Source organism: Microtus oregoni, unplaced genomic scaffold (genome assembly GCF_018167655.1).
Source record: "Microtus oregoni isolate MIOR12 unplaced genomic scaffold, Mior012 000036F_ref0000092, whole genome shotgun sequence".
Lineage (NCBI taxonomy): Eukaryota > Metazoa > Chordata > Mammalia > Rodentia > Cricetidae > Microtus > Microtus oregoni.
In genome coordinates this window covers 16,886,775-16,900,789 of record NW_024543095.1, presented here as the reverse complement: position 1 = coordinate 16,900,789, position 14,015 = coordinate 16,886,775, and the positions used below count along the sequence as shown (strand labels likewise).

Genomic DNA, 14,015 nt, shown 5'->3' with positions numbered 1-14,015 from the left:
TTTGGTTTTTCGAGACAGGGTTTCTCTGTGGCTTTGGAGCCTGTCCTGGAACTAGCTCTGTAGACCAGGCTGGTCTCGAACTCTCAGAGATCCGCCTGCTTCTGCCTCCCGAGTGCTGGGATTAAAGGCATGTGCCACCATTGCCCGGCTGCAGTTCCTATTTTTTATGTGGATTTCCTTTTCTATTTTTTTTTTTTTTTCGAGACAGGGTTTCTCTGTAGCTTTTGGTTCCTGTCCTGGAACTAGCTTTTGTAGACCAGGCTGGCCTCGAACTCACAGAGATCTGCCTGTCTCTGCCTCCCGAGTGCTGGGATTAAAGGCGTGCGCCACCACCTTTTCTATGCGTTGTGAATCTCAGCTTCCCACACCAAAAAACAAAAACAAAACAAAAATAAAAAACTTTGTGGGAGGGCTGGAGAGATGGCTCAGCGGTTAAGAGCACTGCCTACTCTTCCAAAGGTCCTGAGTTCAATTCCCAGCAACCACATAGTGGCTGATAACCATCTGTAATGAGGTCTGGTGCTCTCTTCTAGCCTTCAGGCATGCACACAGACAGAATATTGTATACGTAATAAATAAATAAATAAATATTTTAAAAAAAACTTTGTGGGAAAATAGTTTTGCCTTAAAATTGTATTGCTCCTTCCAAATGTAGTTGAATAGTGCAGGGGCTGGGAACATGGAAGTGAGAAGGGAGTTTACTGTGTGTGTATTTGGGGACACTGTCTTGAATATTTACATAAAGATCAGACCGAAAGAAATGTCTTTAATGTACACACCTTCTTCCACAAAATATATATTCAGGTTTCGGGGGCAAATACTGAATAGCACCTTGTCCAGAGGGAGAGGTTTCTGTAAACTAGCTGAACACTTTGGCAGGCTCTGCTCACCATCATGCCTTCATCTTCTGTTCTGTTGAGGTTATGTGTCTTACCTCTGGAAACTTCACTGCCTTTTCAGGGATCCTACCAAGTTGTGTGAGGAGGGTAAGCCCATAGCATATGCTTGATTAGTGTTTAGACTTGAGTCTTCGAACACAGTTTGTGTCTGTTTCCTTGCCAGGGACTGAGGACTGGCCTCTTGAGCAAAGCAACCTACCCATTTTCATCTGTGAATATATGGCTGCCATGGGAAATTTGCTTTTGTTAAATCCCCTTATGTTCCACACTTGTACATTAATGAGAACTGAAAAAGTGACCAGCATAGTCAGTTGTTGGAAGAATTAAATTGTGCCAAAGTTATGACTGCCGTGATACAATTTCTTTATTTTGAGGATGAGCCTAGGTAGGTGCAGTGCTCGGTGCATCTATTAGGAGAAAAGCAAACAAACCCTTTTTGTAAGTTCTTTTCCCTTGGTTTCAAGAGCTGATAACAGATGATGTATGTGAAGGTGAAGACAAAATAGGAAAGGAAGTGGCATGAAAGGGAGCCAGTGTCTCTGAGCTGGAGACCTCACTGCCATTCTGCGTTAATAGTAGGTACAGTAGTTCTTGATAGATGTAGCCCATTTTCTCTGGGAGAGGTTAAAATAGTGGGTTTTTATTTTTGTTGTTGTTGTTGTTATAATCAAGTTGGTAGTATTTGTTATAGACTTTAGCATCAACAAGCTTTGATGTATTCCATATATATATGAGGTTGCCCAGCATGTTCAAAAGTATAACCAAGCTACTTCCAGGTTGTAAACAACAGAATCTCCCTCATACCCTTCTTCCATCACCCCTCCTCTCCTGTAACCTCTTTTCTGATTTCTGGCAGTGTATATTAGCTGTCCCCACTCCCATCTTTACATAAGCAGTTGTGACATAGTGATATAATCAACTCAGGTCAGGTGGTGAGCAGTTGGAATCAGCAGCTTTTCAGAAGGGAGCTGTTCAAGTTGCTGGCTTGGGAATGATTCTGAAAAGAAAATTTTCTCATTTTTACTTATTAGTGAGCCATTGAATGTGATGTTAACTCTTTTTGTCTTTTCAAGACATTGTTTCTCTGTAGCTTTGGTGCCTGTCCTGGAACTAGCTCTTGTAGACCAGGCTGGCCTCGAACTTACAGAGATCCACCTGCTTCTGCCTCTGCCTCCCGAGTGCTGGGATTAAAGGCGTGCGCCGCCACCGCCCAGCTTGATGTTAACTCTTTTAAAGTGCAGAGGTTGCAGGATTATGAAAGCTGTGGTGGATTTACTGATGCCCAGATGTCCTCTCTTTAACAGAGGAGATGGGCTTTTCCCTGGTAGTGCTCTTGGGACACTGGGGAAAAGGCATCTTTCTGGATGTTTCCAACAGTTCGAGGGCACTCTGTCTTACATCTCCACTGCTCAGAAGAGCAGAAACAGTTTAAGTCCTTTGTACCTTTGCCTGATAAATCCTTTGCTTTGAATTTTTGAAGAGAAATATGGCTAGTGGGACTTGGGACAATTTACTTCTTGGACTCAAGTTTTTGTGTGTATAAAATGAGACTAATATCAGTCTATCTCATATTTTAAGTGAGTTAATGCTGAATGTAAGCAGTTAGAACATAGTAAGCCTTATGTATGTGTCAGCAGAAAGCAGCAGTCCCAAAGTAAAAGTCAGTATTAGAGTAGTTAGGGTAGTCCTCCCTGGCCCTTCCCTTCCTGCAATTCTTTCTGACTTTCCTTAATAAATGCGTATTCACTTTACCTAAGTAAGCAAGCAAGCACATCCATAGGTCAGAAATTAATGTGAGAATTTTCTAAGTAAAGACTAGAGTTCCCTGCTCTGCTGTTCCATGTTCTACAGAGTTGCCCTCTGCTTTGTTCTTGTTGTTTGCCTCGTTTTTCTAAGGCTCGGGATGGTCAGGTCTTACCCTAGAGTTTCTGATTCAGTGTATTTTAGGTGGGACCTAATACTTTTCATTTTCAGCAAGGATGTAGATGATCCCTATGCCTTTCCCTTGAGAACCAGAGACTGTGCTGCTATAGTCCCCAGAAGCCCTGGACTCTCAGAGTGTAGCGGTACAGGTTGACTCAGCAGCTGAGCTGGAACAAGGAGAGGTCAGATGTTGGCAGGCTTCTTTCCCAGTTAGCTTTTTTGGAAAGAGGATTGATTTTTATTTTTTTGTGAAGCTGAGAATTGTACCAGGGTCTCATGTATATTGGGCAAGCACTTACCACTGAGTTTTTTCCTGCATATGGCAGCAGGTCTTTCTTGTCAGTCTTTCTTTGGACATGGAGACTTATCAATTATGAAAGCTTGGCCTTAGCTTAGGCTTGCTCCCAACTAGCTGTTATGACTTAAATTAACCCATCTTTATCAATCTGTGTTTTGCCATGTGGCTCTTTACCTTTCCACATTCTCTGTGACTAGCCCCTCTATGTCTGGCTGGCGAAGTCCTCTTGCCTAGATTCATCCTCTGAATTCCTCTCTCTGTCTGGAAGTCCTGCCTAGTCTCTCCTGTCTAGCTATTGGTCGTTCAGCTTTTTATTAAACCAATTAGGTACCTTACACACGTGAGCAAAACATAGACCCATCTTCATGCAGTGTAAACATCCAGCAACTCCTGGGACTGTCTTGATTATCATTGGCTTAAGATGTCTTTTGAGTTAGGGTCTAAGAAAACCATCATGTTCAACAATGAAAGTAGGCAAGGAGCTCATGGCTAAAGGATGTGGTGAGTAGCCCAGCATATCAAGGAAGCATGCTTTGACTTGGTAAGTATGCTTAGGTTTTTGGAAAAAGACAAATGATTTTTAGAACTCAAAAATGCTTAACAATGAGGATCTGGAAGTTAGTACATCAGGGTAGGGGCTTTGAGAAATGTAAATACATTTTCTTACTAAGGAAGTAATTATATACTCCCCCTCCATGTTTTCATGGGGTTTGGGGAGTAGATCCCTGCCAGATGATTGATAGGGCCAGCTGAAATTAACTTCTCATGGAATAAACAAATAAACACAATGGTCTGATCTTTGGAGCAGATCAGAATATCTTATCTTCCAGGATCAGAGGTATTCCATTCTTTTGTCTAGAAAGCCTAAAGAGGGAAAGTTGTGATTACCAGGTAAATGGGAGGTGGGTCCAAAGCCTTATGAGGGAAGGATCTGCTCTCAGTAGCTTCCAAAGCTACTGATTCCTGTTTAACTGTCCAACAGTAGAGTTTGTATTGTAGGTGCTTTGGAACAGCAGTGATGGTTTTGACCAGTCAATGACATGATCTAGTACACAGTTTGAAAGGAGTATTCACCATGCTCCTTATGGAGATAGGAATAGATGAGACTGGAGTGTCTGCAGGGAGAACAATTAGGGAGACTGTGCTGTGGGGTGGGAGAAAATGAAGATAATAAAGAAATATTTTGTAACTTTTGTTTACTGTTCTTATAATGAATCAGACTTAAGATTTGGAGGTGGATGACTCTTCTAGTTTGAATTACTATTTGAATAGATAGCACATGAGGAAAAGTGGAGGGTGAGTAGTTTTGAGAGGAGAATGACTTTACAAATGCAGGGTTGAAATACCCATTAGGTTTCTGGGATATTGTCTTAAATAATTGGCCATGGGTTCGGTGGCAATATGGAAAAGAGCTATGCCTGGAGATATGAATTTAATGTCTTCATCAGAGATTTGATATTCATCCCTTAGAATGACTGCTGAGATTTAGGATCAGTATTCAAGATGACTAGGAAGTGAGGTATCTGTATGGTCTCTGGGGTTCAGCCATTTATTGCGTCTGTAGTTTTGTAAACAATTCTATCATACGTTTTGGCCTGATTTTATTCATCTGGGTGATGATGATTTTGGATAGGATCTTACTTCATGGCTCAGGCTGGCCTCAAACTTCTGGTAGTCCTCCTGTCTCAGCCTTCAAAGTTTTGGGATTATAGGCCATAGGATTTTGAATCATCTTTTCTTTCTTTGCAGGTTTTATCTGAGAGAACTAATATTGAACTTTGGGTTTGTGCCAATATCTTACGCCTCTTTAATGATGACAATACAATTCCCTTCATTATACGCTATCGAAAAGAGCTCATTAATAACCTCGATGCTGATTCCTTGAGAGAAGTTCGCCAGACCCTAGACGAGCTACGGTAAGAAACCCGAGGGAGTGGTGGATCTCTGAGCACACGAGGGCAGACAAGGGGACGTTAGTTACTATTTTCGCAGTCCCGGTGCTTTGTTTTTATTAATTGTTGTCATCTAAATGTAGACCTCTTTTGCCAGAGTAGTCAGGTTTGTTTTCTTAGTTAGGCCATGGAGTTGGACATGAATCTATGGGGTACGTTGAAATGATTGACTATCGTGGCAGAATCTTTAGCATTCCACAGTCCCCAAATGGAGAGTTCTTGCCAGTATAGATGGTCTTTAATCTATAATAGAGTGTCTTAATTTTTGCATCTTCATGATACTCAAAACCATAAGCATTCAATAGAAACTCTACTTTGAATATTACTTTTTTTTTTTAAATCCTGGGCTGACAAGATGCTATAGTGACTCTTACGATGCTGCTCCCAGTCAGCCATGTGATCATAAAGGAAAATGATACTCTATGGTGCTGCCAATGATTTGTTTTAGGAAGAGATATTGTCTTGGTTTCTTCTTCTACTGCTGTGATAAATACCCTAACAAAAGCAACTTAAGGGAGAGGAGGCTTTTTTTTTCTAATAGTTACAGGTTACGGTCCACTATTGTAGGGAAATCAAGGCAGCAGGAATTTGAAGTCAAGAGCCTAGGGTTAATGTATTCATATTGGTACTCACCTTTTTCACACTACCAATACCACTGCTAGGCAGATTTTGTAAATAAGAACAGATAATGAGCCAGGCGATGGTGGTGCATGCCTTTAATCCCAGCACTCGGGAGGTAGGAGCAGGTGGATCTCTGTAAGTTTGAGGCCAGCATGGGCTACAGAGTGAGTTCCAGGACAGGCTCCAAAGCTATGCAGAGAAATCCTGTCTCAAAAAACAAAAACAAACAAACAAAAAGAACAGGTAATGAAATAAGATGGTGAGTATGACATATACAGCAGGATTACACATTCACAGTGAAAAAAATTGATTGAAAATTATAGGACCTGCTGGGCCTGCCATTCCTCTTGCCCCATCTGTGTACTGATTCATCTGTATTGATTTCCAGAATCAGCTCTTATGCATGGGTCCCAGTTCTTCATCAGTGGAGAATAGTACTTAGGAACCAGTTATGTGTGCTAAGTGTGCCCATCCTGAGCGATATTGCTCCAGTACCAGTGAGCACATGTAATAGTCAAATAGATGTCCAGGCGGCAGCCTTTGGATTTCAATGCTTAGGAGGAAAGTAAAAGGTGAGCTGGGATATCTTGTTTTAGAGAATAAAGAAGTACTCAAAGAGTAAGAGGAACAAGTCAAAAACATAGCAGTTAGTTTGAAAGGGTTACTTCTGATCAAGCCAAGATAATTTGAACAGTAAATATGTCATAATGGTGAATTATAACCACTAAATAAAAAAATAAGCCAGAAGTCGATAGTGATAAGAATAAATCAGTGAATACATCAGAGGTTTGGTGAGAAATAAGATGGTCTCAAAATATCCATCCCTCCACAAAGTGCGTATCGGTTACAAAGGGAAAAAGGATGCTTATATCAGAAACCACAAGTGTCCTCTTCCTAGGTCACAGTCTGTTAGTAGAAGGCTACACTGAGATCTTTTGTCTCTCAATGAGATGTAATATAAAGTCTCACTTGGATGATATTCCTGCCAGGAGGCCTCAGGTTAACTGTAAGGTAACATCACAGGAGCCCTTGAAGGCTTGCAGACACTACAAAGTAACTGGTAGGGAACATTTCAAAGTACGAGACTTTAGAATCCAGGAGAGCCTGGAACATTGCTTCAACTCGAAGAGACCGCATCTGACAGCTCCATTTCCCCTGGTGAGACTCCACAGAGGCCTTCATCAGCACTGCTGCTGAAACCTTAAAAGGAGGAGTGTAGTGATAGGTCAGGGCTAACTTCCTGATACTGACACTTTTATTATGACTTACATATTATTCTCTCTTGGAACTGCAGGCTAAAGTATTTGGGGGTGAAGTTCTCGTCTGTCAAGTGTGTCAAAGATAAAGCAGTTTTGTCTTTTTTTTTTTTTTTTTACTTTCCCTGCACTTTTCTGAAATGTGAGGTAGCCTTGAGAAGAGAGGTCGGACATGTGGGCCATATATATTATGTAAGCTTTTAATTTCAGGGCTGTTGCAAAGAAGGTTCATAGTACAATCCAGAAAATTAAGAAGGAGGGGAAGATATCTGAGTGCTTGCTGAAAGCCTTGTTGAACTGTAAAACATTTGAAGAACTAGAACACGTGGTAAGGAACTTTATCTTTTTTTTTTAATATTTATTTATTTATTATGTGTACAATATTCTGTCTGTGTGCATATCTGCAGGCCAGAAGAGGGCACCAGACCTCTTTACAGATGGTTGTGAGCCACCATGTGGTTGCCGGGAATTGAACTCAGGACCTTTGGTAGAGCAGGCAATGCTCTTAACCACTGAGCCATCTCTCCAGCCCCAGGAACTTTATCTTTTAATGTAATGCATAAATATGTATGATTTGGGGGATCTTTTTACCACTGAGGAAGACCATGCCATAAAGAGCTAATGCCATTGGCCACTGTTACTTAATTCATCAGGGTTTTTGTCCTTTAGTCAATATATATTTACTGAATACCTTTTCATCTGTGCCAGGAACTTGGATTTACATATACGGTAGTAAATAGTTCTTGCCCTCAAGGAATTTCTAGTCACATAAGGAAGTAGAGCAGGTTGTCAAAGCGTAGAATGCAAAGGAGATGGCACAGCCGAAGATCAAGACATGCGTTCTGCTGCCTATAGTTGGCACAGCTGCCACCATAGTTACTTGTTGGTTTCACATCTGTGTGCTCAGTCAACCATGGATGGAAAATATCTGAAGAACATTGTCTGTATTGAACAGGTACATACTTTAAAAACATACCCTCACCTATATAATGTACTCTAACAAATCTGAGTTATCTAGAGGTGACTGGTCTTGATAAGAAGCAGTACAGAGGCTGTGTGGAAGCACCACACCATTCTCCATAGGGAACTTGCTGTGCACAGAGGCCAGGCCCTCATGGGTTCTGTGGTTGGCTTCTATTAGAAGCTATGAGCCGGCAAGAATTCATGAGCATGTCAGGGTTGACCACTGGGCAACTATGAAGAGAATCTGGAAAAAGAAGGCCTGGTGAGTGAGTGAAGGGTAATTCAACTCGACATCCAGATGAGGAGGTTTTTAGATGAGTAAATCCAAGCAAAGAACTAATCAAGCACATAGAAAATTACAAAGACAAATCTATGACACATAACACTGGCAATCTTAGCTAGTTAATATGAGTTCATCTCTGAGGGGAGAGGGGAGAGCAGAGAGAAGGATGTCTGTGGCGTTCTCAGCATGTCCTCTAGCCCTGCAGCCTTGTTTTAATTTAAGCTTTGAAAACAGACTGCTATTGTGTATTCTCTACCTTTTTCTTCCTAGTCTGCTCCATATAAAACAGGGAGCAAAGGCACCAAAGCCCAGAGAGCAAAACAGCTGGGACTAGAAGGAGCCGCGTGGCTACTGCTGGAAAACCCAGGACAGCTCAACCTGTTGTCTTATGTCAAGCCTGGTGTTAAAGGTACTGGCTCCCTACAAGCCATCAGCCCTGCTGATGCTTAGCTTTTAGAATGCACACATTTACATTAAACATGTCTTCACTAATGGCCATGTGGCTGTCTAGTAACAGCAGGTAAAGAGCAGGTGATTCTAACAGACAAGTCGCCCAGCCTTTTGCTTCCCATGACCTCCCCGCTCTAGTCATTTAGCTGTCGTGCCTCTGCCATTTTCTTTCTGCATTTCCAAGTGTATTCTCACAACACACATTTCCCCACTTCCTACTGGGTCCTTCTTAATGCCGTCTTTGGTCAATAGAAGGTCTTGGTTTTATTGTTAATTTATTAATCTTTTAAGATAATTGACATTTTACTTTTAAATGAAACCTCTCCATATCCCAAGATTATAAATATTCTCATTATCTTTCAAAGCTTTTGTTTTATTTCTGATTTTTTTTTGAAAAAAAAACATGTAATTCAAGATCTCTTCAGAAAGAATTTTAATACTCCTGGCATGCACAAAGTGCAAATTGGAGCCTGCTCCTATGCTTCTGTTTCTAAGTAATAAGGGGACTTTGTCTAAAATTTGCTCCTAAATATATTCTGGCCTTTGTGGGTGAGAGAGAGTGAGACAGGGCACAAGAGAAAGATCTATAAGATTATTGCTTTCAGGAGGCTTACTATTCAGTCTGGGCTAGAATTTGCAGTTTTCTTGCCTCATCTTCAAAGTGAAATTATAGATTTCTCAAAAAAAAAAACATTGATTCTTTTATGTTTAAGTAATTATATATATCAAAATATATAATGTTTCGATATAAATGCAAAATTAAGTAATTTCTGTAGTCAAACAAAATTGACCTGAAATTAATATGTGTACTGTCTGACACAGCTTACTTTTTTCTTCTTTTGGTGATAAGAGCACCTAAAATTTATTTTCTTAGCCTAATGCTAGTATGCTGTATAATGAATGAAATCCTTATGCTGTACATTAGATTTCCAGGCTTACTTAGCCCATACAGCTGCAAGTTAACTCCAACCCTAGTCTTTATTTCTCCATCCCAGTTCTAGTTTTTCTTTTACTTTCTCTTGATTCTTTAAATTGGGAGACTCACACATCAACAGGGGGCAGTCTGTGATAACAAAATCCATGCCATGTCCATAATTATAGAGAAATATCAGCCATATTCCAGAAAACCTGAATTCATGATTTTAAAAATTGAGTATATCTGTCCGTAAAATACAAATTATCTGTTCACAGAAATATATACATTTTAATTTGTTTGAGAAAGGACAGTAATGGAAAGAATTATTTGAAGTTAGAGATGGATTACAATGAATACAATCCAAATGTGTTTAATTTTTAGTGCTATTTGTAGTTGTATTTTCAATGATTTACATTTAGTTTCTAATTTTCGATTTGCAATACGTTGCTTCATTTAGTTACACATTTGCTCTCTGGGTAGGGTGCTGGGGATGGACCCAGGTCCCTGTGCGTGCCTTTTCTCCTGCAGACCCAGGTCCCTGTGCATGCCTTTTCTCCTGCAGACCCAGGTCCCTGTGCATGCCCTTTCTCCTGCAGACCCAGGTCCCTGTGCATGCCCTTTCTCCTGCAGACCCAGGTCCCTGTGCATGCCCTTTCTCCTGCAGACCCAGGTCCCTGTGCATGCCCTTTCTCCTGTAGACCCAGGTCCCTGTGCATGCCCTTTCTCCTGCAGACCCAGGTCCCTGTGCATGCCCTTTCTCCTGCAGACCCAGGTCCCTGTGCATGCCCTTTCTCCTGCAGACCCAGGTCCCTGTGCATGTCCTTTCTCCTGTAGACGCAGGTCCCTGTGCATGCCCTTTCTCCTGCAGACCCAGGTCCCTGTGCATGCCCTTTCTCCTGCAGACCCAGGTCCCTGTGCATGCCCTTTCTCCTGCAGACCCAGGTCCTTGTGCATGCCCTTTCTCCTGCAGACCCAGGTCCCTGTGCATGCCCTTTCTCCTGCAGACCCAGGCCTTCCTTTTGCTGATTGCATTTCATATTTTAACTGTAGCTGAGCCTGAGTAGTCCAGCCTTTAGAGTCATTGTAGTGGTGGGGCCGGTCTGCCCACCACGGAGAGCAGCTGCAGCGAGATTTCTGCCTATTGTTCCTTGTGGCTGATTCTTTGCCTTCTGTTTTCCTGTCTTCTTTGGTTGCCAGGTATACTGCATTCCTACCAAACAGGCCTTTGATAACCACCTCTCTTAAAAAATTCTTTCGTTCTTCGATAGGTTCATCTCTCTCCACCCACCTCCCTCCTCTCACTGCCCTGGCAACTCCTCAGCATGTGCTCATCCCATCTTCACCCCTCATGTTTCCTCCTTTTGTTTTTGTTGCTGTTTTTGTTTTGTTGTTATATAACTTACTGTGTCTATTACTGCTCCTGCTGGAATATTGACTGATCTTCTTGGCTTGACCTTGCGCAGGGAACCATAACAGCATTGAGTTCAGGAGTGCAGTGGCCATGTCTTGTCCCAGACTCAGCATTTCACAGCCCTTCTGCCCCCTTTTCTGTTCTCAGGATTTGTGGGGTCCGTTTAAGGGGACACACTCCACAGTCACTTACTGTCAACACTGTGATTAGTTAGGAGTCTCTATGAGCTTCAGCCCACTGCAAAGATGCTTCTCCAGCCAGAGCTAAAAGCAGCACTATTCTATAGTGTAAACATAAATCCTGTTCTACATCCCTTTTAATTGTCACATATGATGATATATGGGATACATGATGGTTGACACCAGGTAGTGACACTTCTGATCATATGACTAGCTCAGGACCACCATTGACACTGTGGTTCTCTCTCTTTTTCTTTAAAGATTTTATTTTTATTTGTATGTGTCTGTGCACATAAATGCAGGTGCTTGTGGCAACAATAGGGTGTTGGATCCCCTGGAGCTGGAGTAGCAGTGGTTGGGACCTCAATTCTTGTCCTTTGCAAGAGTTGCAAGCGCTCTTAACCACAAGCCATCTCTCTAGCTCCCCATGTCCTTCTCCTCAGATGAAATTATCCTGTCCACAGCCTTTTTACAAAATTTATTTATTTAATTTTACAAATAGTGACAATTGGTTTGTCACTGTAATTTTTTTTTTTTTTTGAGACAGGGTTCCTCTGTAGCTTTGGGGTCTGTCCTGGAACTAGCTCTGTAGACCAGGCTGGCCTCAAACTCACAGAGATTTGCCTGCCTCTGCCTCTTGAGTGCTGGGATTGAAGGTGTGCACCACCACTGCCTGGCTGTCACTGTGGTTCTTACAGACACAGTGGGGTGGGACTTTCTCTGGGCTTTATCTAATCTCATATACAGAGAATTACGCTTAGTTCCAAATAACTATGTACTGTGTTAGTACTTTTCTGTTGCTGTTATAAACACTACCATCAAAACAACTTCTGGGAAAGAGAGTTTGTTTTAGCTTGCAGTTCCAAAGGGATGAGAGTCTTTTATGGCTAGGCAACTGCAGTAAGCTGAGAGCTCACATCTTCAACCACAGGTATGGTGCACAGAGCAAACTGAGTGTAGTGTGAGGCTGTAAACACTCAAAGCCTGTCCCAGCGAGTACCTCTTCTAGCTGGGGACCAAGGGTTTGGATGCCATGGGAACATTCTCTTTCAAACCACCACATGCTGCTTTTTAAATTTTGTTTGAAATGTTTCTTCCTTCTCACTTCCCCCTCATTCTTCATGTTCTACACATATACATGATCACTCTCAATTCTATTACCATGTTGTTTTTTTCTAAAGAAATATTTTAATAATTCTCATTATTCTTCAGAGAAATATTTCTGAAAGCCAGATATTTCAGTTTTGTTTTGTTTTTCTCTTTTCTCTCTCAGTAGTAGATATTTCTTACTTTCTGCAGACTAAGAACTTGATCTGAATGGAAATCTATACTGTACCACAGATGGGCATCGTCCTGGGATCCAAGCATCTCTGTGTTGATGGGCCTGATGGTGCTGGTACAGATGAAAGAAATGCTGGCTTTTCAATTTTTTTTTGTAGTCACAGTTGTTATTCCAAGACGTCTCAGATCCTGTTACTGTATAAATTTTATTATTTGATTTTTCTGGTTCCTTCTTTGTTCCTTTTTTGTCTTGAGATGCTCACCTTGGAGCCTGTAGTCAGCTTAAAAGAACACCCAGGAGTGGGGCTTTTTCAGACATGTGGACAGTGTTTCCAGTCTGTCTAGAGCAGATAGGCGTGCAATAGGAAAGACTGCCCAGATGACTTGTAATTTCTGCCTTCCTCTGAGAGCCACTGCTCCAGAGAGGTGACACGGACTCTTCCTAGCAGTGGTTGTACAAAGCTTTTGTCCGTCATCTGCATTGCTCCTGCTGTCTAAGAACCTGCAGCTTTGACCCAAAGACAGTCCTTAGACTATGGTAATTTTAATTATAAAGATTCGATGTGTGTGTGAGACTTCCTAGGGGTGCTCTTCCCCGAGGTGAGGCCCTTCTGTTGTTGCAGACTTGCCCTTTGTTTCGGTTCCCTGCCTTCAGTAGTGTTTCACTGTAGACTTGTACTACTGAGCTGTCGCCCTGGTGGTGTACTTCTCTGTGTGATGGTACTCGGAGGTGCTTGGGGCTCCTGTCACACGAGTAATAAAACCCAGAGACATTCAGGTTCAACCCAGAAAAGCAAAACAGCCACACCATTAGGGAAGTCTTACCTCTACCAAGGCTGCAGGACCACAGACTAAGACTAGTGTTGGGATTAAAGGCATGGCTCCCGGTACTGGGATTAAAGTGTGAACCAGCACCACCACCACCTGGATTTGTTTCTGCTTTGAATTTGTGTAGCCCAGGGTGGCCTTGAACTCACAGAAATCTGTCTGCCTCTGCCTCTCAAATCTTGGGATTAAAGGTGTGTACCACCACTGCCTGACTTCTAGTGACTTAGCTGTGCCCTTCTGATCTTTAGGCAAGTTTTATTAAAACATAAATAAAATATCACTATAGGCTCTAGTTGTTAGTGCAGAGTGAATAGTTTTCTTAGCTCAAGATCCATCCAGGGAGAATAGTAGCATATGAATTCATACTGTGTGCTACAACCATTCTAAATCCTTAGCATATACAGGTTTCCATATTGTAAAAGTAATTTGTCGCTAACTTTTTCCTCATATAGAAATTCTTCTAAAGTGTAAGTAGAATTCTTATTAATTTCAATTCATGTTTCTTTAAAGTAAGTACTACTTCAGTATTACCATACATTATTATAACACAACCAAGTAGGTATTTTTGTCTTTACTAAATATGCCAGAATAAGTTTGTTGTCCTGTTTGCTTTTTTTTTTCTACCTTTTACTCATGAAAACTATGATCACAGAAAAACGTACTTATGACATCCAGTGATTCTGTAATTCAAGCCTTGATGTAAATTCACAACAGCATAATGCAAATGAAAAATGAAGACAAGAGAAATGAAAGAC

At 41.5% G+C, this 14,015-nt stretch overlaps 1 protein-coding gene across 1 annotated transcript in view; it reads left to right on the top strand.

Moving 5' to 3' along the window:
* Srbd1 (S1 RNA binding domain 1) overlaps positions 1-14,015 on the top strand; it is a 177,796-nt gene that overhangs the window by 15,296 nt on the left and 148,485 nt on the right. Inside the window, exons 5-7 of the mRNA XM_041631103.1 lie at positions 4,870-5,036; positions 7,160-7,277; positions 8,466-8,604. Of these exons, the coding sequence (XP_041487037.1) occupies positions 4,870-5,036; positions 7,160-7,277; positions 8,466-8,604 (424 nt within the window). The remainder of the gene's footprint in view (positions 1-4,869; positions 5,037-7,159; positions 7,278-8,465; positions 8,605-14,015) is intronic.